This window comes from Epinephelus lanceolatus, chromosome 4 (assembly GCF_041903045.1).
Source record: "Epinephelus lanceolatus isolate andai-2023 chromosome 4, ASM4190304v1, whole genome shotgun sequence".
Taxonomy (NCBI): Eukaryota; Metazoa; Chordata; class Actinopteri; order Perciformes; family Serranidae; genus Epinephelus; species Epinephelus lanceolatus.
In genome coordinates, this window is record NC_135737.1 from 32,551,532 (window position 1) to 32,577,209 (window position 25,678).

General features: G+C 41.6%; 1 protein-coding gene and 2 long non-coding RNA genes across 4 annotated transcripts; 1 reads left to right on the plus strand and 2 right to left on the minus strand.

Annotated features, from left to right (window-relative positions):
* Window positions 1-1,335: 1,335 nt before the first annotated feature.
* On the plus strand, window positions 1,336-5,879 carry LOC144462865 (uncharacterized). The gene is made up of 5 exons (XM_078167518.1): window positions 1,336-1,371; window positions 2,384-2,725; window positions 3,152-3,278; window positions 3,444-3,526; window positions 5,434-5,879. The coding sequence occupies exons 2-5, from the start codon at window positions 2,389-2,391 to the stop codon at window positions 5,829-5,831; spliced, it is 945 nt and encodes a 314-aa protein (XP_078023644.1). The 5' UTR covers window positions 1,336-1,371; window positions 2,384-2,388; the 3' UTR covers window positions 5,832-5,879.
* A 12,914-nt stretch (window positions 5,880-18,793) lies between these two features.
* LOC144462866 (uncharacterized) lies at window positions 18,794-20,144 on the minus strand. The gene is made up of 3 exons (XR_013491035.1): window positions 19,761-20,144; window positions 19,637-19,685; window positions 18,794-19,548 (listed from the first exon to the last, which is right to left on the minus strand). It is a non-coding gene; the product is annotated as an uncharacterized LOC144462866 (long non-coding RNA).
* A 2,194-nt stretch (window positions 20,145-22,338) lies between these two features.
* On the minus strand, window positions 22,339-24,075 carry LOC144462867 (uncharacterized). Of its 2 annotated transcripts, none has more exons than XR_013491037.1 (4): window positions 23,869-24,075; window positions 23,152-23,490; window positions 22,599-22,725; window positions 22,339-22,433 (listed from the first exon to the last, which is right to left on the minus strand). It is a non-coding gene; the product is annotated as an uncharacterized LOC144462867 (long non-coding RNA). The 2 variants fall into 2 exon arrangements; XR_013491036.1 differs by having other exon boundaries at window positions 23,152-23,493.
* Window positions 24,076-25,678: the final 1,603 nt, after the last annotated feature.

A 25,678-nucleotide genomic window follows, 5' to 3' on the forward strand; every position in this document is an offset into this window, starting at 1 on the left:
TAACACAATAAAAACATTTTGTTCTGTTGCATCTGATTTATAGCTTTTCTGTATTTAGATACATTTGGAAACCTGTTTTGGATCTTAACTCGATATTATTTTTATCCCCAGTTGTTGTGGGACAGGTCTCTCTTTAAAAAGACTTTAAAGTCAACAAGACTGTGACCTCAGCAGCTTTCCTGTACAACTAACACCTTCAACAAAAGAGGCATTGTCTCATGTACACTGCTGACAAAGCCAATACATTTACATTCTCTTCTTGATAACTAATAAGCATCACCCAGAGAGCAGATATTTGCATCCTGTAGGACTGAAAAAAAGCCTCCTCACTGTTAGGTTTCTGAACTTGGATTTGCATGAAGTTCGTGGAAACAGGGAACTGCTGTTTTTAGCTTTTGGATGGACACAGAGGCCAAAAGGTTAACACATAAGTGTCTGTAATGTTGATTTGTGTGCATCCAAAGCCTCAAAAATATTGTAGGTTTTAACATCAAAGTGAAAATGTACATTTTGCTGATTTATTGTGTTATAAGGATTGAGCTGTACGCCTGAGGATGAGACAAGGTGATGAGATAACGGTCTTGTGTGGGTGTTGTCAAACAACCTTGTCCTTGTCTCATGCTGTACTGCTCAGTCTGTCAGTAACGTCTCCATAGTCGGCTCAGCACACTTGGAGACACATCAAACTGATAAGCTACCACCAGAACCCCTTCACCATCTTCCAGCAGTTAAACTGCTGTCACAGTCTCAGTCTGGTCAAAATGCTGTCTGACACCACCAACCACCATCAGGAGACACCCAGCATTCACAATCCATTCAAAAACCATCATCCTGCCAATAGACTGGATAATTAGCTGATAAAAGCAACACAAACTCCATTCCTTATGTAGGGTGTGTTCACACAGCCACTCCTATAGGCATCGTCTTCACACTTTAAACCATTCAGACATAAAGCTGTTTTATACTGATTTAGGATGTGCTGTCAGTTTGCTTTGGCAAATCTTTTGTGGGTTCATATTTACCCTCTAATATTATACCAATATACCATTACATGTGCTTTTACCTTAAAAATGAAAAGATAAACAGCCAAACTAAAGTTTGGAAATCTCCTCACACTTGTACTCTATGTTACAGTGTATACACATTACACACTGACAGTGTCTTTAGACTTAACATAACCTCCCCCCAAATTAAAAGTCACTCTCAATCCCCTATAAACAAATGAGCACTCTGGTGTGGGTGTGTTTCTTTGGCCAAAAGGCGGAGGAGGTAAACAGCTCTATAAAATGATGCACAGTGAAGTCTCCGGTTCACATTTCCCTACCCACCCTCCTAACACATTTTACAGAGCCACAAGTCTTCATTTATTGGGTAAGTTTTTGATGAATTCATACAGCATTAACATCAGATGGATACTGTCATTTTGGTGTTTAATCATGTGGAACAGCTTAATACAAGTAGATATATTTAGACTTAGATATTTTTATTTTGATGTAGAAAAGTTGTGCATGGAAATTATAGATGAATTAGTGTGTTATTACACATTATACAACAGTTAGTTCCGACCGAGTAATTTGATTGGACGAGAGGCATTCCATGAGTGCAGATATAGAGTACAACATCACTGGGACATGTAACAGTGAAATCACTCCGCTCACAGGTGTTATAAATATAAATACAACCGTTAATTAACCAACTGTCACACTCGCTACATTGACGCATACTGACACTATAGTTATACATTATATAAATAATCAATGATCATCTGATGAGGTACTGATGAGGATGAGGGAGAGTGGAAGCTGAATCCGGCCGTGCCAACATCCAGGTTTGCCAACGTTTCATCAGCCGAACTGGACGAAGTTACACAGTTGCAGATCAATGTAAATACAAAGTAGCTTGTGAGTTCCTGGCGTGTGTGCTGCGTTGCCTGGCAACAGACTGGGGGAACTGTTTTTTTTTCCGCGGAGCTACATAACATAATTAGATAATTTATTTCATCACCTGTTGTTAACATTTCCTTACTCAGCATTGCTGTATAAGCTGTTGTTGAACTGAGAGTGATGTTGGACTGTATATCGTCACGGCTGTAACTGTCTTTGGCACTCGGCCGCTATGACCGAATGACAGCCGTAACGACATAGGCTACAGTACATCACTCCCTGTCGTGTGATATTGCTTAATTAGGTGCATGTTTGTCCCATTAGAAATCAACAAAAATCAAGACTTAAATATTTTTACTTCAACATATTGCATATTACGTTCCCAACTAATGTTGGTGCAAGTTGAAATATGCAAATTATATTCCCATGAATAGATGAGCTAAATCTGGATCCATGGTGTGCTGTGCACTTAATCTGTGAACTTTTTTCTTTGGTTTCAGAAGCCATGGCACAGTTCATCCATCTCTTGCTGCTGCTGGGTATGTGTCATGTTGCAGAAACAGCTCACAATGAAAGACAGGTGTGGCTGCTGGAGGGAAGCAGTGCCACTTTCCCATTTCCACCAGTTCCTGTAGGTCGGACCATTAAATACTGTGGCAGAGGAGGCAGCAAGTGTGAATGTAATTCAAACAAGTGCAAGTCCAATAATCTCAGCCTCCCCGGAGTCACAGTGATTGGCAGCGACCTGACCATTACCAACATTACGCGAGAGAATGATGGGATCAACCTCTGCTATGATTCCCCTGCAAACCATCAGTGTGTGCATCTGAATGTGTCAATAGGTAAGCACTTTAATCATTTGACAAGCTGTGTTATCTCCTCAAACTTATTAAAACATTATTAAGAGTTCCTCTGTTTTTAAATTCACATGCTTTTCAAATGTCCAAATACCCAGTTTCCTTAAATGAAGCTAATGTCAGAGGAGCAGGATGACTTATATTGTCACAGCTGAGGGAATCATTTCATGTTGAAATGAACTTGGTCTCCCACATGACAGACTGTCAGAGTGTCACTTACTACTTGAACTTAATTCCTGGCATGAAGCCCAACAAGATGTGAGCACTTAAAACACTTTATTAGCATGTTTGCAGGAGAAATGGATTTAACAAATTCACATAGAGGAAATGAATAATGAGGAAGTTAAAGAAATCTGTCTGCACTCTGACTCTAACTATTTTTCTGGATTCTTCTATGTTTTTATTCATCAGGTTGTTCAGAGTCGCATAATATTACGTTTGCAAAAGGTCAACTCAAACACAACGTGATGACTGTTGCTGACTGCAGGAGACTCTGTACTGAAGATCCCTCCTGCCAATACTTCACATTTTATACAGAGTAAATATGTGTTGTGTGGACTCGTGGCCATAGAAAACATAATGAGCCAGCATATTTCTGTCATTTGATAAATATTTACTTTAAAAACACTATGTAGCAGCACATAACTGATGGGACATCTGATTCAACACAGATTTGTGATCAGCTTTACATTTTTCCCCACAGCAAGAAAAACTGTTTCCTGAGGACATCAAGACATGACATGTTGATACAACTTCATTCAGCTGCTGTCTCAGGGAACGACTGTGGTGAGTTAAACTATAAACTGGAATCCTGTTCAGTCTTTATTAGTAGGGTAGAGCACACACATCCAAAGTATCACAGGTGCGGGACCAACAAGCAAACAGACTTTTTAAAAAAGGTGAAGTCCGCACACTGTTATGGCTCTTCAAATAGTTATTGTAAGGATCAACATTTCGATCAACATAGATCTTCGTCAGGATGATCCTGATGAAGATCTATGTTGATCGAAACGTTGATCCTTACAATAAACATTTGAGGAGCTATAACGATGTGCAGTCTTTATTAGTCCCATATTTTTTTCCTTAAAAACCACAAAAAGAAAAACAAAATATCATTTGAAATACGATTACTAATTGACTAATTAACACCATATATCTTAAATCTAAAAAGTATCGCTCAACCAAAAATGGTCTAAATAATCTGGATTTCTGTCTGAGGTTAAAACAACACTTATCAAGCACATATATTACTTACAAAAACTTGTGAGTGCTGGTTCATCATATTGATCCAAATTATATATGTGGCTTTTATATGACGGTCTCTGATGCTTAATAATTTTCTATGAAACGTGTAAAATCGCTTGTATACCTAAATGTCGTGCAGCTTTGGACAGATCAAACACTCCTGACTACCACTGAGAGTCTACATGCTTTTGTAGAGTGTGTGGCAGAGTGAAAGAAACAGAGACACAGAGGACGTGTGGGTGTGCAGTGCATTTTGTTAACAATATCCTGCGTTAATTTTGAAGCCAGCTTCAAGTACAGTACAATGATATCAATCTGTTGGTTTGATTTCACTGAAATACACTCTAAAGATCAACATTATCCTCTCATAACATCATTGCAGTCATTACATTTTGTGTATTTAGCCGAAATTTAATCAATACTTTCATCAGAAATCATTTCATGTCGACACAGCTCCAGAGACCCACCATCATTAACCCTAGGTGAGATCTTACCTGAATGTTTCATCACATTCCTGTTAATAGTTCACCCAAAAAGTCAGAATAACAATGGAATCAAATTACATAATGTAGTTCTTACTATATCATATACCATATACACAATTACAGTGTTAGTGTGCATCAGTAGTATGTGCAGACCTCAGGGTTTTAAGTCATCCATCATAATAACATCAGTTAGCCATCTTTATTCTTATTTAACAAAATTAGGTTAGTGGTAACTTAAATTATTGGAACAACATGTAGAGAAAATACACATCTGGTAAATACTTTATGCATCCTTGTTTTTAGAATACCTACAGAGTTAGGTCCCATCAGTCTCAAACCAGTCCAGTTGAATATTGGGTAACAATTCAGTGACGTCACATTTAGTTATGTTGAAGAAAAAGGTGCAACTATGTTCATTTAGTTGTGAGTGTTAAAATGTTTTTACATACAGTAGTCCTAATTGCAGTTTTTATATATGTATATATATCATCAGAATCAGATGTAGATGCTTTACTATAAACTATGCTCCATCTCACTGGAGATTTGATTTTTCTGTTAGCAGTTTTACACCAGGTACATGGAAAGGCACTGCTAAATAAGGACTGCCATCCTATGGCCACTTATGATAGTGCAGCTTTTGCTGGTAATAATATCAGTGATGCATCTTTATTCTCAGTTCATTTAATCATGAATCATGTTACACACCAATGCTCAATGCCAGTAGACTACATGTGAGGTGATTACCATGGGACTACAGTAGAGACTCCAGCCTGCAAACATACAGTTATTATTGATATTTCAGGTCCTCAAATGGGTTTTGCAGGTGTGGTTTGTTACAACAATGTAGCCTATAAGGATGATCTGTGGGGGCCCAATATTATATTCTTTCATGGGGTCTAAAATCTCTGGCAGCACCCCTGGTTGCAACATGCACAAACTCTCAGTGTCACCTCTTTGATGCAGGTCTCCGGTTCTACCAGAAACACAAAAGCTGGATTGATGCCCTGCAGCACTGCCACAACGAGAACTCCACCCTGGTTCAAATCACCAACCAGACAGTGCAGGACACAGTGAACTCTGTCCTACAAAATAAGAGCGGCTTGGATGTTGGAGTGTGGATCGGCCTGGAGCGCTCCATCTTTGGTGTAAACGTCCCCTGGCAGTGGATTTCAGGGGAAAGAGTAAAGGAACCTCATTGGAGCAGTAGCGCTTTTGACGACCCCTTAAACAACCACTGTGGAAAGGTCATCCAGGTGGAAGGGTCACAAGAATTCAAGTGGCTGGACGAAGACTGCCATAAAGAGCTGCCTTTCATCTGCCAAGGTAAGCTGCTGTTTGGTTTTCCACCCATTCTGACATGAGATTGTTGACAAAGTTCATCTTTCTTTTCATTTTCAGATCTGAATGGAAAGGCCTCATCATAATCACTTCACTTCTCGAGACCAAGGTATATCAGCTGAAAACTGTTATGTTTTCCATGTTGACAGCAGAAATGTTCTTCTCACTCTATGTTCTGTCTCGTTCATGTCCTGTAGATCCATCATGACGACTGCATGGGGCTCTGGAAACTACAAGAGTCACTCCACTATTCTTCTTGATATTATGTTTGAATGAATATTGGTGTTGTGGGCTACTGATTTTTGCATTCACTGTTCATTGCACTTGTACTCACTTTCCAATAACTGACTGATTTGCTTTCTGTGGGAAATATTTACTCATATTTTACTCAACTGAATGTATCAGTAATCAGTGTATAATCAGAATCAAGAAACACATAATCATTGTTAATCATGTTTTGTTGTTACCCTAGTTAGGAGCTAAAAATGATGGTGTATGCCTTCACCATCTGTGCTCAAGTTGGTGTGTTTGCACTCAGGTGATGTCATGATGTTCTGAGTTTAAGAGACAATGGTGGCAGAGGTAGAGCGTAGTGATCGGAGGGCTCTGCCAACAAGGCCTACAATGGGAGTGGAATGTGAACAGCATGAAAGTGAATGTAATATTGAAACAACGGAGTCTGCTCCAGGGTCCAGCTCAGTGTGTGTGTGTGTGTATGTGTGTGTGTGTGTGTGTGTGTGTAATCTTTAAAGACTCATAGTTAATCTATTTCACTTTGAACTCTGATGGACTGCATTTTATTTACTGGTAAAGTGTGGGTAAAGATCTAATGAAACAAGCCTGAAGAAGGATTTTTATTCCACATTTCTTTCCCTGTAAAACCAATATTGTGATTTATTTAATGCAGGTTCCTATATAATATCATTTATTCAGTAAACATGTTTAATCTCACCTCCTTCTCATCTTGTTTATTAATATCCCGCCTCAATTTTGAATCCAGTTTAAAGTCATTTTTCAAAATGAGAATAAAGATGTCTCACTGAAATTATTATGATGAATAGACAATAAATAAATAAGCAACATGAGTAAATAAATAATGTGGGCAGTATGTAGTATAGCAGGTACCTGCACTGTCCTTTGCCTCCTCTTCCATTTCCTCACTGGTTTCATTGCTTCAGTATATATGTATAATATATAGTTTGTCCTGTAATACTATCATCATCACCATTATTTTAACTACCAACATTTTGTGATGGATGACTTAAAACCCTGAGGTCTGCACATACTACTGATGCACACTAACACTGTAATTGTGTATATGGTATACTATGATATAGTAAGAACTACTTCATGTAATTTGATGCCATTGTTATTCTGACTTTTTGGGTGAAATGTATTGAGGAATGTGATTGAACATAAAGGAAAATGTCACTTGGGGTCAAAATTTTAAGTGGTACCTTAAATACATAATGAAAAGTAATAATAGATTATTATTATTATTATTATCATCGGTGGTAGTAGTAGCATTACCCCAGTGTTCACCTCTGACCTTGACACCACTTAAGGCCAGAATTCCCAGAGTATGAAGTCATGAGCTTGGTGATGGTCAAAGAGGCTGTTTAATTCTTCCTTTGAAATGACACATTTCTTTTCTATACAGAAGAAGATGCCTATAGGAACAGCTGCCTGAACATACCCCTACTGTTAAATTTAAAATGAAGGGTGGACTCAAAAATGTAGACAACTCAGCAGAACTCAGTTCAAAAGATTTATTTAAAATAGAAATGAGGCAGAGTAGATAATACTTGAATTGCCGGAGCAAAATTTGATCCGAGGTCTCCCATGTGGTAGGCAGGGTAAGTTGTCATTGGACCACAGGGGCTTTTCTTTGGCAGGCTGCAGGAACAAAGGATAGCGAGAGGATGGAGCACGGCCAAAGCAAGAGCAAAGGTAACAAAACAGGTAAGTAGAATCATACACAGAAACTGGGTCTCAAACAGGGAGCTGAGCATTTTACCACACTGGGTTAAGCAATGAACTGACAACAGCTGGAGAGCTGGTCTAAATACAGCTGGAGGTAAGTGCCAAATGGACTGCAGGTGTGACAACACCTGCTCACACACACACACACACACACACACACACACACACACACACAGACTCAGTCAGGGAAGACAAACTCGGGACAAACAATAGGAAGGGGAAATAAGAGGGCAAAGGAAAGGGAAGAAGAAGACAACTGGTGCAAACCCTAAGGAATGGAGTTTGTGTTCCTTTTATCAGCTAATTATCCAGTCTATTGGCAGGATGATGGTTTTTGAATGGATTGTGAATGCTGGGTGTCTCCTGATGGTGGTTGGTGGTGTCAGACAGCATTTTGACCAGACTGAGACTGTGACAGCAGTTTAACTGCTGGAAGATGGTGAAGGGGTTCAGGTGGTAGCTCATCAGTTTGATGTGTCTCCAAGTGTGCTGAGCCGACTATGGAGACGTTACTGACAGACTGAGCAGTACAGCATGAGACAAGGACAAGGTTGTTTGACAACACCCACACAAGACCGTTATCTCATCACCTTGTCTCATCCTCAGGCATACGGCTCAATCCTTATAACACAATAAATCAGCAAAATGTACATTTTCACTTTGATGTTAAAACCTACAATATTTTTGAGGCTTTGGATGCACAAAAATCAACATTACGGACACTTATGTGTTAACCTTTTGGCCTCTGTGTCCATCCAAAAGCTAAAAACACCAGTTCCCTGTTTCCACAAACTTCATGCAAATCAAAGTTCAGAAACCTAACAGTGAGGAGGATTTTTTCAGTCCTACAGGATGCAAATATCTGCTCTCTGGGTGATGCTTTCTAGTTATGAAGAGGAGAATGTAAATGTTGGCTTATGTGAGCAGCGTACATGAGAAAATGCTCTTTTTGTTGAAGGTGCTAGTTGTACAGGAAAGCTGCTGAGGTCACAGTCTTGTTGACATTCAAGTCTTTTTAAAGAGAGATCTGGTCAAGGAAAAATATTGTTACAACATGAACACACAAACAACATAAACAGGTAACGACAACTGTCCCACAACAACTGGGGATACAAAAACACATAAAAAAATCATAAAGATATATACCCCAGCCTACAAGCCCCTGTTCAGCATAAGTAAACCTGAGTTCAAGACTGTGCAGGTCTGGACTGCAGAGGCCTCTTCAGCCCTGCAGGACTGTTTTGAAGACCCAAGATGGGAGGTCTTTGAGCATCCAGACCATAGGTGTTTCTAGCCCATTTTTGGGGGTGCTGGAGCACCCCTAAATTGAATCCCAGCACCCCTAAAATCTGAGAGATTTTTTTTATTTTTATTTTTTTTTTACTATATGCCCTTTTTTTTAACAAGCTAGAAAAGTGTCAAAACCATACAGTACTTGGTTGCAACGTAATATTTTAACAGCAAAAATACAGCAGCACCCCCCTTGCCTCAAAAATGGTTTGATCCACCCCATCCCTCCCACCTTTCCCCGACTCGGGCTCTGAGCGCTCTATCTGCACAGAGCAATGCGCTCCCTTCTAGAGTGGGTGGTATGCAGTAGTGGTGTAAGTACCTGGCTTAAACCAGGGTATGTGGCACATTTCCTAACTTCTACCACTCAATACCAACACATTATTATCATTACCAGTCCTCATTTTTGCTGCTTTTAATCGTAGGTCACTGTTCATGTTGTCAGGTAGGAGTTAGCTGACGTTTTTTCTAGCTACAGGTGGTCAGTACCACTGTCCTCTGTTTGAATTGGAATGAGAGAAGCTAGCTGTTGTGTCATGTGCATGTGTTAATACCTACCAATATTCAGCCCCTTCTGTATTGTCCCTACCAATATAAACACTGGCTGTCGGCGTCCGCTCAATATGGTACACAAAGGGTTAACAATCGTTGGTGTCTACCATACGTCCCACCTCTAACCTCGTATTGCTCATTGATTGGCTCTACTGTTATTTTGGTAACGTGTGACTGGTCCTCCCCAGCGCCACTCTCTCCACTGACTTTGTGGGTGCGCGTCACCGTACAGCTCACGGCAGCTCGTGAGGGAACGACACATACACACGCATCACCGTTAGCGCTCCACAGCGGAGCACCGAGTGTGAACGGTGAGTCGGTTGGTTCAGTAAATAAGCTAAACAAACACCTGTTGATGTTAGGCTAACTGAATGGCGTTCCTTGGCAACTCTTTGCTAGATAATGAGATGCTAACGAGCTAATACTAGCTGAGCTAAGTTTGGCAACTATTAGGCCTAGATCAATATTAGCCTATATGCCAGAGAACATGAAATTCCACTTCACATGTTCCATCAGCAATCATAGATGTCATGCAGTGATGACACAGTTCAAATTAGTGTTTGTAGTAAGATGACATGATATAAACAGTCTGAAAAAATAAAGTGCAAACATAAATAATAGCTCCTTCAGTGACAGTCTTCAGCATCCATGGTGTGTGAAGGAGAGAGGAGAACAGAGATCCACTGCTCCCAGTAAAAACACCCAGAAAGAACACTGAGTCATATTTATGTCATAGATATTGGGTGTAAGTGCAACATTTTGCACACAGTTGTATTATAATGGTTTTGGAGCATTTACATTTTTGTTGATTTATTTTATTTATGTTTAACATGATGAAGCTGACTAACTTGTGTTTACATTATGGCTGTTCTTTAGCCTATATACATTCAGATGTTGTTTAATGAATTACACAATTGTAAAACATACAGTATGTTTTCCTCAGGCTACAACAATCAAAATCTATGACTGTTGCATCTCAAATTGTCCCACTGTTCACATGTCTTGCATCAATATATTTTTTGTCAGATGACAAGTAGTAGAGAGACTGGAGGAGATGGAGGAGCTGGAGGAGGAGAGGCAGGAAGAGAGACAGAAGGGAATGGAAGAGAGACAAGGGGAGATAGAGGAGAGACAGGAGTCTCACAGGTGAGATTGAATCATGAAGGATATATGTTGATAGTGAGATTCAGCATTGTGACTAGGGGTAAGTAAAAATATTGATTCATGTATAATATATGTTTTTACCCCATATCAATATCAATTCGGATCACTATTACCAACCCAACTGCAGACAGCAGGCTGGTACTGAAGTTACGCCCCTTCAGAGTATACTGTTATTGTTATTATTATAGTTTACCCTGGGAAGTACATACGGACAGATGTGGTGAAGTTATCAGTGTATATTCATGTAACTGATAACATAGAGAACACATTAACCAAGACATTCTTGTATTTAGTGTAGATATCTAAATGTGCATTATAAAGCAGTGATCAGTTTCACATTACGTGAAATTGCATTAAAAAATCATCAACGTACAGGTCGCCGCCATGGAGCACTTTTATGTCCCTACCAATGTGAAAATCAAACCTACGCCCTTGATTAAAGCCAAGGTGCTACTGACTAGCTAACTGACTGGATGCCCATTAACATTATAACTCCTATTGTGTGTATTTATTATTATTATTTTTTAGATTTCAAGCACTGTTCTTTTTTGAAGTGTATTTTTATTTATGTATTTGTATTATATAATACAGACAAGAAGGAAAAAGGCAGAGACAAACATTGAAAAAGTCAATTACTGTTAATGTGTTAATGTTACATGTTGTGCATTGCATTTCAAATAAAAGAGCAAAAAATAAGTCCAAGGTCCATTTTTGGTATTTTTGGTACACACTATAGGGGGCTGGTTTACTCCAGAAACATACATACTGTTTATGTGTATGTTGAGGAGCTGCTGTATCAATATGAGTTGTCTTCTGCCAGAAATTAGAGTTACGATATGTTTCTTAAAACCCATTTGAGGACCTGAAATATTAATAATAAATGTATGTTTGCAGGCTGGAGTCTCTGCTGTAGTCCCATGGTAATCACCTCACATGTAGTCTACTGACATTGAGTACTGGTTTGTAACATGATGAATACATTGCCCAAAGTCAAATGGTGTCAATTAGTTAGGTGTATGGATTTATATGGATTTGTCTTTTAAATAGCACATTCAAAACATTTTGTGCTTTTTCATCTAATTTATAGTTTTCCCTTATTTTAGATACATATTGAAACCTGTTTTACAAATTAAATCTCATTTTTGTTGTATACCCAGTTGTTGTGGGACAGTTGTCACTACCTGTTTATGTTGTTTGTGTATTCATGTTGTAACAATATTTAATGCTGCCTTCTTGACCAGGTCTCTCTTTAAAAAGACTTTAATGTCAACAAGACTGTGACCTCAGCAGCTTTCCTGTACAACGAGCACCTTCAACAAAAGGAGCATTGTCTCATGTACGCTGCTGACAAAGCCAATACATTTACATTCTCTTCTTGATAACTAATAAACATCACCCAGAGAGCAGATATTTGCATCCTGTAGGACTGAAAAAACCTCCTCACTGTTAGGTTTCTGAACTTGGATTTGCATGAAGTTCGTGGAAACAGGGAACTGGTGTTTTTAGCTTTTGGATGGACACAGAGGCCTCTATCATTTATTTTAATATGGGTAGATCCTGTTGCAAACACTGAATACAGTGGAAGAAACATGTTTCCAAAGAACGTCAGACAGAAACAACACACACAATGTTGATTTGCGTTCATCCAAAGCCTCAATATATATTGTAGGTTTTAACATCAATGTCAAAATGTACATTTTGCTGATTTATTGTTTTATACATCAGACAAACATGAAGGAATATGAAGAACTGTCAGCGTCAAACATGACACTACATGTTTAATTTGGGAAAAATTGAGAAAGCAAAACATTTCGTTTGCTTCAAGTTTGAATACATTCAGACAAATGTACACTACTCAGTAAAACTAAATGAATAGATTTAATTTAAATGTTGTTTCATGTCACCAGTATGGTATTGCCACAGTAGCACAGTGGGTGGTTACATTTGCTCATTTAGAGATGGTATCCAAGAAACAGTGAAGCATTAAAACAATTTGACCCTTAAGAAACGTCAGTCAGTCAGTCAGTCAGTCAGTCAGTCAGTCAGTCAGTCAGTCATCCATCCATCCATCCATCCATCCATCCATCCACCGCTTATCTGGAACCAAGTAGTTGGGCCAGCAGGCTAATCAAGGTGCTTCAGACGTCCCTTTCCCCAGCAACCTTTTCCAACTCCTCCATGAAGGATGCTCTCTCAGCCTCTAACACACCTGGATAGCATGTCCCAGACATGCAGGATTGGGTTTAGGTCAGGAGACCACAGACTCCATCAGTCCACCACAGAGATACCTTCGTCCTCAGGGAAGGTCGTGGACACCCCAGCTGTGTGGGGATGGTCATTATCTTACTTTAAAGGGATAGTTTGGATTTTCCTAAATGAGGCTGTATGAGCTACTCAGATATAGTCAGTGTATTATGTACAGTAGATGGCCGTCGGCACTCTCCCTGTTTGGAGAAGCAGATGGGAGTAGCACCACAGGAGCTCAGTAATGCATTGCTGTAAATGGGGGTTTGCAGCAAAACATATTTTAGCCTCTTTATAAAAGGCCTACCAGTAAACTAAAGTTTGGAAATCTCCTCACACTTGTACCCTATGTTACAGTGTATACACATTACACACTGACAGTGTCTTTAGACTTAACATAACCTCCCCCCAAAATTAAAAGTCACTCTCAATCCCCTGTAAACAAATGAGCACTCTGGTGTGGGTGTGTTTCTTTGGCCAAAAGGCGGAGGAGGTAAACAGCTCTATAAAATGATGCACAGTGAAGATTCCAGTTCACATTTCCCTACCCACCCTCCTAACACATTTTACAGAGCCACAAGTCTTCATTTATTGGGTAAGTTTTTGATGAATTCATACAGCATTAACATCAGATGGATACTGTCATTTTGGCGTTTAATCATGTAGAATGACTTAATACAAGTAGATATATTTAGACTTAGATATTTTTATTTTGATGTAGAAAAGTTGTACATGGAAATTATAGATTTATTAGTGTGTTATTACACATTAGGTGCATGTTTGTCACATTAGAAATCAAGAAAAATCAAGACTTAAATATTTTTACTTCAACATATTGCATATTACGTTCCCAACTAATGTTGCTGCAAGTTGAAATATGCAAATTATATTCCCATGAATAGATGAGCTAAATCTGGATCCATGGTGTGCTGTGCACTTCTCTCCTTAATCTGTAAACTTTTTTCTTTGGTTTCAGAAGCCATGGCACAGTTCATCCATCTCTTGCTGCTGCTGGGTATGTGTCATGTTGCAGCAACATATGTTTATGAAAGACAGGTGTGGCTGCTGGAGGGAAGCAGTGCCACTTTCCCATTTCCTAAAGATCACGGTCGAACCATTAAATACTGTGGCAGAGGAGGCATCAAGTGTGAATGTGTGTCGGGCATTTGTAAATCCAATAATGCCAGCCTCCCCGGAGTCACAGTGACTGACAGCACCCTGACCATGACCAACTTTACGCGAGAGAATGATGACATCAACCTCTGCTATGATCAATTACAACTTCTATAGGAGGTTCATCCGGGGCTACAGCACGGTGGCAGCACCTCTCACCGCCCTCACCTCCTCCAAGGTCCCTTTCAGGTGGACCTCGGCCGCCGAGGAGGCGTTCCTGCACCTGAAGGGGCGGTTCACCTCAGCCCCCATTCTCCTGATCCCTGACCCCGAGAGACAGTTCGTCGTAGAAGTCGACGCTTCGGATGTGGGGGTGGGGGCCGTCCTCTCCCAACGTGCTGCCAGGGACCAGAAGCTTCACCCCTGCGCCTTTTTCTCCCGGCGTCTGTCCCCAGCTGAAAGAAATTACGACATCGGGAATCGAGAACTGTTGGCGGTGAAGCTGGCACTGGAGGAGTGGCGCCATTGGTTGGAGGGAACCAAGACCCCCTTTCTCGTCTGGACTGACCACAAGAATCTGGAGTACATCCGCTCGGCCAAGAGGCTGAACTCTCGTCAAGCCCGGTGGGCCCTCTTCTTCGCCAGATTCAACTTCACTCTCTCCTACCGTCCAGGCTCCCGCAACGTCAAACCTGACGCCCTGTCCCGTCAGTTCATGGTCAGGGAAGAGGACTCCCCCAGCCCTGACAACATCCTCCCCACTTCTCGTCTGATTGCCGCTCTCACCTGGGGGGTGGAGGAGCGAGTTAGAGCTGCTTTGGAGGACCAGCCCGGGCCCAGCTCCTGCCCCCAAGACCGCCTATTCGTCCCGCAGGAGTTAAGGACGGAGGTTCTGCAGTGGGCCCACGACTCCCGGCTCACCTGCCATCCGGGGATCCTCCGTACCAAGGAGGTCCTACAACGGCGGTTCTGGTGGGCTACTTTGGATGAGGACACCAGAGACTTTGTTAACGCTTGCCCAATCTGCAACCAGAACAAGGCCCCTCGGCAGGCCCCTGCCGGCCACCTGCAACCCCTGCCTGTGCCTCACCGCCCCTGGTCCCACATCTCTTTGGACTTTGTCACTGGACTGCCGCTGTCAGGGGGCCACACCGCCATTTTGACTATTGTGGACCGCTTCAGTAAAATGGCTCATTTCGTGCCCCTGCCCAAGCTTCCATCGGCCAAAGAGACTGCTGAACTGATTCTGCAACACGTGTTCCGGATTCACGGCCTCCCGTCTGATGTGGTCTCCGATCGAGGCCCCCAGTTCACCTCTACCTTCTGGAGGGAATTCTGCCGTCTCCTGGGGGCCTCCACCAGCCTGACGTCTGGATTTCATCCCCAGTCTAATGGTCAGTCAGAAAGGATGAATCAAGAAATGGAAACGGCGCTCCGCTGCATGGTCTCCAGGCACCCTGCCTCCTGGTCCTCGCAACTGCTGTGGGTGGAGTACGCCCACAACACCCTCATCAGCTCCGCTACTGGACTCTCCCCTTTCCAGTGCGCTTACGGCTTTCAGCCTCCCCTGTTTTCTGCTCAAGAGAAAGCGACCGTCTGTCCCTCAGTGGAGGCCTTCATCCGCCGCTGCCGCCGGACCTGGACACAGGCCAGGGCTGCACTTCTACGGGCCGCCGACAGATACTCGACAGCCGCCAACCGTCACCGCTCCCAGGCCCCCCCTTATCAGGTGGGACAGAAGGTGTGGCTTTCTACCCGGGACCTGCCTTTGAGGGTGGAGTCGAGGAAGTTGGGCCCCAAATTCATCGGTCCTTTCCCCATCAAGAGGGTGATAAACCCAGTGGCTGTTCGACTCAAGTTGCCCCGTTCCATGCGGATTCATCCCACCTTCCATGTCTCCAAGCTAAAGCCGTGTCGGGAGAGCCACCTGCAGCCCGCCTCCCGGCCACCCCCACCGCCTCGCATCATCGATGGGGACCCTGCTTACACGGTGCACCGCTTGCTCCGCTCTCGTCGCCGGGGAAGGGGCCTGCAGTACCTCGTCGACTGGGAGGGGTACGGTCCGGAGGAGCGGTCATGGGTTCCGGCCCGTCAGATCCTGGATGCACGGCTCATCAGGGAGTTCCATCGCCAACACCCTGACCAGCCCTCCAACATCACCTCAGCACAAGGGGGCCCCAACACTGACCTTCGGTCTCCTCCTGCATCTGAGGCATCTGGGTCTGAGGAGGAGGATGCGGGGCCGGCCTCGGAGGATGAAGAGACTGGGACAGAGGCCTCTGAGGAATTTTAGCCCTCCTCCAGGCCCCCGCCACCCACCCGGCTCCTCTGGAACTGTTTGGGACGTCAGGAGCCGTCCCTTGAGGGGGGGGTTCTGTCACAATCCCTGTCTCTCAGTCCTCTCCTGCCACTCTGCTGCAGTGTTTTTCCACTCCCCCTCCCTCTGCTTCACTCTACCTGCCAGCCGCGCCCACCTCATCAGCCCAACTCTGCTCACCTGCCTACACAGCTGCAGCTCATCAACCAGCCCTGCATATAAGCCTCTCCAGCACCTTCACTCACTGCCAGATTGTTCTTTAGCATTATGCGAGACTCTCCAGCGTTCTTCTCCTGCCTGATCTCCCGGTGCCAACTCTGCCTGTCCCCGACCTGCTCCCCTCGTCTGCCTCCCGGTAAACTCACCTGCCTTCTGTCCCCGACCTCGTGCTTTGCTTCAGCGTCTCTGGTTTCTGCCTGCTCGTCTGGTCTCGACTCCTCCGCCCGGCCTCGTCTACCCTCCTGCCTGCTCCTCAACGGTGCTTCTGCCTTCGCTGACGGCTCTTCTAGCTACGACCCCCCCACCGGCTCCCGACCTCGCCTCAGCTCACTCCTCGTCGGCTTCTCAGCACGATCAGCCGGCACTTCAGCCTACGGTGCGTCTGCCTCGCCACCTTTGGCTGCCGTAAGCTTGATCTCTTTCCCTCATCTGAGCCTCAGAGACTGTGTGAGGGCAACTTGCCCGAAGAACGAACTTTATTCTGTGTTTATTCTGCCTGCTGCATTCCCTGTTTGCTGTGGTGCTAATAAAAGTCATTACCAACTGTTCCTGCGAGCCTGGTACTGCATTTGGGTCCACAAACACACCCGTTTCAAATAGATTGTCATGACCATGTAAAAGAGGTAAATAATTAACACTCCTCTATGTCTATTGGCAATGGCCAATACACTATATTCCTTTTTTCAGTCTTCATACATTATCATACCAGGGAACCCTAATGAACCCCAACCTAATTCCAAGGTTGGAATATACAATAGCTTTCATGTTTGGGCTGGAATACATAACAGTAAGGCAACAGACAGCAAAATTCACTTACACTTAATAGAATAAAGCTGTAGTGCCAAGAAGGCTATTATTACAACTACACAAGAGAGCCATTTATGTCAACTGCCAGTGCCTGGTGTTCATGTGTCTGCAACTTGTTACAGGCTGGTGATTAATAATGAATAAATAGCATTCTTGTAATGTAATCCCAGGGAGGAATATGCAAATAACTCAAGGTTATGTACCACCAATGACATGCCCTACTGTAGATATTTTTCTGTACCTTCTGCCAATTGCCCTGCACTGGCCTCTCCCTTCTGAAGCATCAGCAGGACCAACACCACCTCCACCTTTACATAGCAAACACAGAATTATAGTTGTTTTGCATACACTATAGTTTATACTTTATACAGTATAACAGTGATTTTTTTTTACCTGATTTGCACTTGTATTCGTATAGGATAATGAAATGATCTTATCCCATTTGTTGCACAAACAAATCATCTCAAAAGTAGTGAAAATGTGGCTAGTGGGTCCGTGGTTTTCAAATCTCAATCCTTTTTTTAACTTCAAAACTTTTGCATTTCAAGGGCCTACATTTCTACACTGTAACTGTAAAGTCCAATCCTCAGTGTTAATTTAACTCTCTGAGAACGTACAAATGGAGCCTTATAGATGTACTATAGGGTCCATTTATCATTTATCTGTGATTGCATTGGTGTGGCCAGGCCGATCACAGGCCAGCGTGTGGGGAATAGTCCCGGTCTTCCCTGTCCGGGCCTGCTCCGCATCCCTCAAACTAACCATTTACCACCCCCATGATTTTGTTTTGATGCTGGAGACTTCACTTACTAGATAGCGGAAATGCACTTGACTTAAAGCTGCCAGTAACTACCAACATTTTGTGATGGATGACTTAAAACCCTGAGGTCTGCACATTCTACTGATGCACACTAACACTGTAATGTCGTATATGGTATACTATGATATAGTAAGAACTGCTTTATGTAATTTGATGCCATTGTTATTCTGACTTTTTGGGTGAACTATTAACAGGAATGTGATGAAACATTCAGGTAAGATCTCACCTAGGGTTAATGATGGTGGGTCTCTGGAGCTGTGTTGACATGAAATGATTTCTGATGAAAGTATTGATTAAATTTAGGCTAAATACACAAAATGTAATGACCGCAATGATGTTATGAGAGGATAATGTTGATCCTTAGAGTGTATTTCAGTGAAATCAAACCAACAGATTGATCTCATTGTACTAGGCATGCATGCAACTGGCTTTAAAATAGAGACAGGGTATTAATAAACAAGAAGAGAAGGAGGTGAGATTAAACATGTTTATTTTTATTGAATAAATGATATTATATAGGAACCTGCATTAAATAAATCACAATATTGGTTTTACAGGGAAAGAAATGTGGAATAAAAATCCTTCTTCAGGCTTGTTTCATTAGATCTTTACCCACACTTTACCAGTAAATAAAATGCAGTCCATCAGAGTTCAAAGTGAAATAGATTAACTGTGAGTCTTTATAGATTACACACACACACACACACACACACACACACACACACACACTGAGCTGGACCCTGGAGCAGACTCAGTTGTTTCAATATTACATTCACTTTCATGCTGTTCACATTCTCCTCCCATTGTAGGCCTTGTTGGCAGAGCCCTCCGATCACTACGCTCTACCTCTGCCACCATTGTCTCTTAAACTCAGAACATCATGACATCACCTGAGTGCAAACACACCAACTTGAGCACAGATGGTGAAGGCATACACCATCATTTTTAGCTCCTAACTAGGGTAACAACAAAACATGATTAACAATGATTATGTGTTTATTGATTCTGATTATACACTGATTATTGATACATTCAGTTGAGTAAAATATGAGTAAATATTTCCCACAGAAAGCAAATCAGTCAGTTATTAGAAAGTGAGTACAAGTGCAATGAACAGTGAATGCAACAATCGGTAGCCCACAGCACCATTATTCATTCAAACATAATATCAAGAAGAATAGTGGAGTGACTCTTGTAGTTTCCAGAGCCCCATGCAGTCGTCATGATGGATCTACAGGACATGAACGAGACAGAACATACAGTGAGAAGAACATTTCTGCTGTCAACCTGGAAAACATAACAGTTTTCAGCTGATATACCTTGGTCTCGAGAAGTGAAGTGATTATGGCGAGGCCTTTCCATTCAGATCTGAAAATGAAAAGAAAGATAAACTTTGTCAACAATCTCATGTCAGAATGGGTGGAAAACCAAACAGCAGCTTACCTTGGCAGATGAAAGGCAGCTCTTTATGGCAGTCTTCGTCCAGCCACTTGAATGCTTGTGACCCTTCCACCTGGATGACCTTTCCACAGTGGTTGTTTAAGGGGTCGACAAAAGCGCTACTGCTCCAATGAGTTTCCTTTACTCTTTCCCCTGAAATCCACTGCCAGGGGACATTTACACCAAAGATGGAGCGCTCCAGGCCGATCCACACTCCACCATCCAAGCCTCTCTTATTTTGTAGGACAGAGTTCACTGCGTCCTGCACTCGCTGGTTGGTGATTTGAACCAGGGTGGAGTTCTTGTTGTGGCAGTGCTGCAGGGCATCAATCCAGCTTTTGTGTTCCGGGTAGAACCGGAGACCTGCATCAAAGAGGTGACACTGAGAGTTTGTGCATGTCGCAACCAGGGGTGCTGCCAGAGATTTTAGACCCCATGAAAGAATATAATATTGGGCCCCCACAGATCATCCTTATAGGCTACATTGTTGTAACAAACCACACCTGCAAAACCCATTTGAGGACCTGAAATATCAATAATAAATGTATGTTTGCAGGCTGGAGTCTCTACTGTAGTCCCATGGTAATCACCTCACATGTAGTCTACTGGCATTGAGCATTGGTGTGTAACATGATTCATGATTAAATGAACTGAGAATAAAGATGCATCATTGATATTATTACCAGCAAAAGCATCTACATCTGATTCTGATGATATATATACATATATAAAAACTGCAGTTAGGACTACTGTATGTAAAAACATTTTAACACTCACAACTAAATAAACATAGTTGCACCTTTTTCTTCAACATAACTAAATGTGACGTCACTGAATTGTTACCCAATATTCAACTGGACTGGTTTGAGACTGATGGGACCTAACTCTGTAGGTATTCTAAAAACAAGGATGCATAAAGTATTTACCAGATGTGTATTTTCTCTACATGTTGTTCCAATAATTTAAGTTACCACTAACCTAATTTTGTTAAATGAGAATAAAGATGGCTAACTGATGTTATTATGATGGATGACTTAAAACCCTGAGGTCTGCACATTCTACTGATGCACACTAACACTGTAATTGTGTATATGGTATACTATGATATAGTAAGACCTGCTTTATGTAATTTGATGCCATTGTTATTCTGACTTTTTGGGTGAAGTATTAACAGGAATGTGATGAAACATTCAGGTAAGATCTCACCTAGGGTTAATGATGGTGGGTCTCTGGAGCTGTGTCGACATGAAATGATTTCTGATGAAAGTATTGATTAAATTTAGGCTAAATACACAAAATGTAATGACTGCAATGATGTTATGGGAGGATAATGTTGATCTTTAGAGTGTATTTCAGTGAAATCAAACCAACAGGTTGATTTTATTGTACTGTGCTTGCAACTAGCTTTAAAATTAAGGCTGGATATCATTATCATTAATAATTTTGGATAAATATAATAAACAAGCTCTCATAGGCAGGGCTGTGCCTGACCAATTTGGCACCCTAGGCAAGATATTTGCTGGCGTCGCCAACTACTAAAGAAACATTTCAAAAAACTTCCTGAAAAGATGTCTGGATTTTATTAATTATTAAACAAATGTTGCATTGTAATAAAGAACATAAACATTACTTAAGTTATATTAACTTACAGTTCACAATAAATAAAAAAAATCTCTTGTTAATCTCTTAACAGTCTACATCCTCTAAAATAACCTGTTTCTCCACTGGCAGGCTGCGCTGAGGTAGAGGGGATCAGAGAATGTGATCTTATTTCTCCACTGGCAGTTTGTGTGTGGGAGGGAGATGCACTTGAGGCTGCATCACTTGGTGCTGAGGTGGATGAGGTGGCTGCAGTTACATTAGTAGGCCCAGGATTTGCATTTTTATTTCATTATTATTTAAAGACGTATGGCTATATGTACTGTTGTTATTTTGTAGTGTATTCTTGTCTAATTTTTTGAATAGAATGGCACCCTCTGGCATGCTGGCGCCTATAGCATTTGCCTAACCTGCCCTATGGGAGGTACGGCCCTGCTTACAGGTTTACAGTTTCTAGGCAGACTTTGGGCAGAATATTTCGGTCTCTGGGAGGCTGTGGCTCAGAGGTAGAGCGGTTCGATCCCCAGCTCCTCCAGTCTGCATGTGAAGTATCCTTGAGCAAGATACTGAACCATAAATTGCTCCTGATGGCTGTTCCATCTGTGTGTGAGTGTGTTAAGAAACTGAGTAACAGGTGGCACCTTGTGTGGTAGCCTCGGCCACCAGTGTATGAATGTGTGTGTGAATGGGTGAATGTGACTCATAGTGTAAAAAGCGCTTTGAGTGGTCGGATGACTAGAAAGGCACTATACAAATGCAGGTACATTTGCCATCTTTTATTGTTATTATTATTGTCATTATTATTATTATTATTATTAACATTATTTTAATGTTAGTCATAAGAGAGTCATAGAGAAGGATATGATGCCTTTTAAGAGACTGATTTCAAATGATATTTTCTTTTTCTTTTTTGTGGGTTTTAAGGTTTTTAATATGAGATTAATAAAGACTGAAAAGAATTATAGTTTATAGTTTAACTCACCACAGTCGTCCCTAGCAGGGTACCCTGAGACAGTGTTGGAATGAAATTGAATCAGCATGTAATCTCTTGATGTCATCAGGTAACAGTATTTCTTGCTGTGGGGAAAAATGTAAAGTTGATCACAAATCTGTGTTGAATCAGATGTCCCATCAGTTATGTGCTGCTACATAGTGTTTTTAAAGTAAATACTTATCAAATGACAGAAATATGCTGGCTCATTATGTTTTCTATGGCCACGAGTCCACACAACAGATATTTACGGTTTATAAGATGTGAAGTATTGGCAGGTGGGATCTTCAGTACAGAGTCTCCTGCAGTCAGCAACAGTCGTCACGTTGTGTTTGGGTTGACCTTCTGCAAACATAATTTCATGCGACTCTGAACAGCCTGATAAATAAAAACATAGAAGAATCCAGAAAAATAGTTAGAGTCAGAGTGCAGACAGATTTCTTTAACTTCCTCATTATTCATTTCCTCTATGTGAATTTGTTAAATCCATTTCTCCTGCAAACATGCTAATAAAGTGTTTTAAGTGCACACATCTTGTTGGGCTTCATGCCAGGAATTAAGTTCAAGTAGTAAGTGACACTCTGACAGTCTGTCATGTGGGAGACCAAGTTCATTTCAACATGAAATGATTCCCTCAGCTGTGACAATATAAGTCATCCGGCTCCTCTGACATTAGCTTCATTTAAGGAAACTGGGTATTTGGACATTTGAAAAGCATGTGAATTTAAAAACAGAGGAACTCCAAATAATGTTTTAATATGTTTGAGGAGATAACACAGCTTGTCAGATTATTAAAGTGCTTACCTATTGATACATTCAGATGCACACACCGACCTGATGGACTGGATGGAGAGGACTCATAGCAGAGGTTGATCTCATCATTCTCTCGTGTAAAGTTGGTAATGGTCAGGTTGCTGTCAGTCACTGTGACGCCAGGGAGGCTGGCCTTATTGGACTTACACTTGCCCGAAACACATTCACACTTGCTGCCTCCTCTGCCACAGTATTTAATGGTCCTATATTTAGGAAATGGGAAAGTGGCACTGCTTCCCTCCAGCAGCCACACCTGTCTTTCATTGTGACCTGTTTCTGCAACATGACACATACCCAGTAGCAGCAAGAGATGGATGAACTGTGCCATGGCTTCTGAAACCAAAGAAAAAAGTTTACAGATTAAGTGCACAGCACACCATGGATCCAGATTTAGCTCATCTATTCATGGGAATATAATTTGCATATTTCAACTTGCAGCAACATTAGTTGGGAACGTAATATGCAATATGTTGAAGTAAAAATATTTAAGAGTCTTGATTTTTCTTGATTTCTAATGTGACAAACATGCACCTAATGTGTAATAACACACTAATTAATCTATAAATTCTATGCACAACTTTTCTACATCAAAATAAAAACATCTAAGTCTAAATATATCTACTTGTATTAAGTCGTTCTACATGATTAAACACCAAAATGACAGTATCCATCTGATGTTAATGCTGTATGAATTCATCAAAAACTTACCCAATAAATGAAGACTTGTGGCTCTGTAAAATGTGTTAGGAGGGTGGGTAGGGAAATGTGAACCGGAGACTTCACTGTGCATCACTTTATAGAGCTGTTTACCTCCTCCGCCTTTTGGCCAAAGAAACACACCCACACCAGAGTGCTCATTTGTTTACAGGGGATTGAAAGTGACTTTTAATTTTGGGGGGAGGTTATGTTAAGTCTAAAGACACTGTCAGTGTGTAATGTGTATACACATGTAACATCGTACAAGTGTGAGGAGATTTCCAAACTTTTTAGTTTGGCTGTTTATCTTTTCAATTTTAAGGTAAAAGCACATGTAGCCTAATGGTATTTGTATAATATTAGAGGGTAAATATGAACCCACAAAAGATTTGCCAAAGCAAACTGACAGCACATCATAAATCAGTATAAAACAGCTTTATGTCTGAATGGTTTAAAGTGTGAAGATGATGCCTATAGGAGTGGCTGTGTGAACATACCCTACATAAGGAATGGAGTTTGTGTTTCGTTTATCAGCTAATTATCCAGTCTATTGGCAGGATGATGGTTTTTGAATGGATTGTGAATGCAAACTTCATGCAAATCCAAGTTCAGAAACCTAACAGTGAGGAGGTTTTTTTCAGTCCTACAGGATGCAAATATCTGCCCTCTGGGTGATGCTTATTAGTTATCAAGAAGACAATGTAAATGTATTGGCTTATGTCAGCAGCGTACATGAGAAAATGCTTCTTTTGTTGAAGGTGCTAGTTGTACAGGAAAGCTGCTGAGGTCACAGTCTTGTTGACATTAAAGTCTTTTTAAAGAGAGACCTGGGGTCCGTTTCACAAAAGTAGGATTCAGACATCCAGGATAAGTAAGTAAGCCTGGCTCAACCAATCCAAAACAACAGAGTTCAGGCTTAATTGGTTCCACAAACGCCAAGCCAGGATAAGTAGACACGGATTCATCAAGCCAGGTGAAACTAATCCTGGATAAGTTGCAGCACATGGCTCCTTAAATAGACCCTGTAATTGATCACAGATTCACTGATTCACCATGGCATCACGTGCAGCATACTTCTCCCCATCGGAGCAGGACATAATTATGGAGGCCTACGAAGAGGTAAAAGAACAAATTAAAAAGAAAGGAAACACTGCCACCGCCATCAAACAAAGAGAGAAAGCATGGCAAAGTATTGCAGACCGCCTGAATGCGTATGTATTGCACAAACACACACTCACTACCCTGCTGAATCCATCACAATTACAATCCAAATAGTTAATTAACATTCCCAAAAACGTAGTTATACTCTGATTATGAAACTGCGAGTGAAATGGACTGTAGATGTGAAATTATGTAAATGCAACTACATATTTGCTCCTCAGTTATTTCATTCACTATCTATGTGTGTGTGTGTGTTATTTATTTTGTCTTAATTAATTTATTATTCTTAGATTAAACATGACTGGGCCCAAACGAACTTGGCAACAAGTCAAGATCAAATATAAGAACATCCTGCAGAATGGTAAGTGACCTGACAAATACTATGCACATGCGTACATTGTACCCAGAGGGTGCCTACTCACATATTGTCTGTACTTATAGCTGTTAAAAAAAAAACCCACAAGCAAGGCACGGGTGGTGGGTGACCACCAGCTGACCTCACCCCTGCAGAGGACAGAGCCCTGGAACTTAACAGAGGCAGGCCTGTGTTAGAGGGGATCCCTGGGGGGACAGACTCAAATATAAATCCCTCCCAGGAAGATGCCTCCCTCTTCATTAAAGGTACATTCTTCCATCTTTACATGGGACATAACCAACCATT

Excerpts from the sequence above, each read along its gene's own strand:
- LOC144462865 (XM_078167518.1), top strand. The coding sequence starts at position 2,389 with ATGGCACAGTTCATCCATCTCTTGCTGCTGCTGGGTATGTGTCATGTT. Across the intron at positions 3,279-3,443 it reads TACTTCACATTTTATACAGA|CAAGAAAAACTGTTTCCTGA; the intron begins GTAAATATGTGT and ends TTTTCCCCACAG. Across the intron at positions 3,527-5,433 it reads TGTCTCAGGGAACGACTGTG|GTCTCCGGTTCTACCAGAAA; the intron begins GTGAGTTAAACT and ends TCTTTGATGCAG.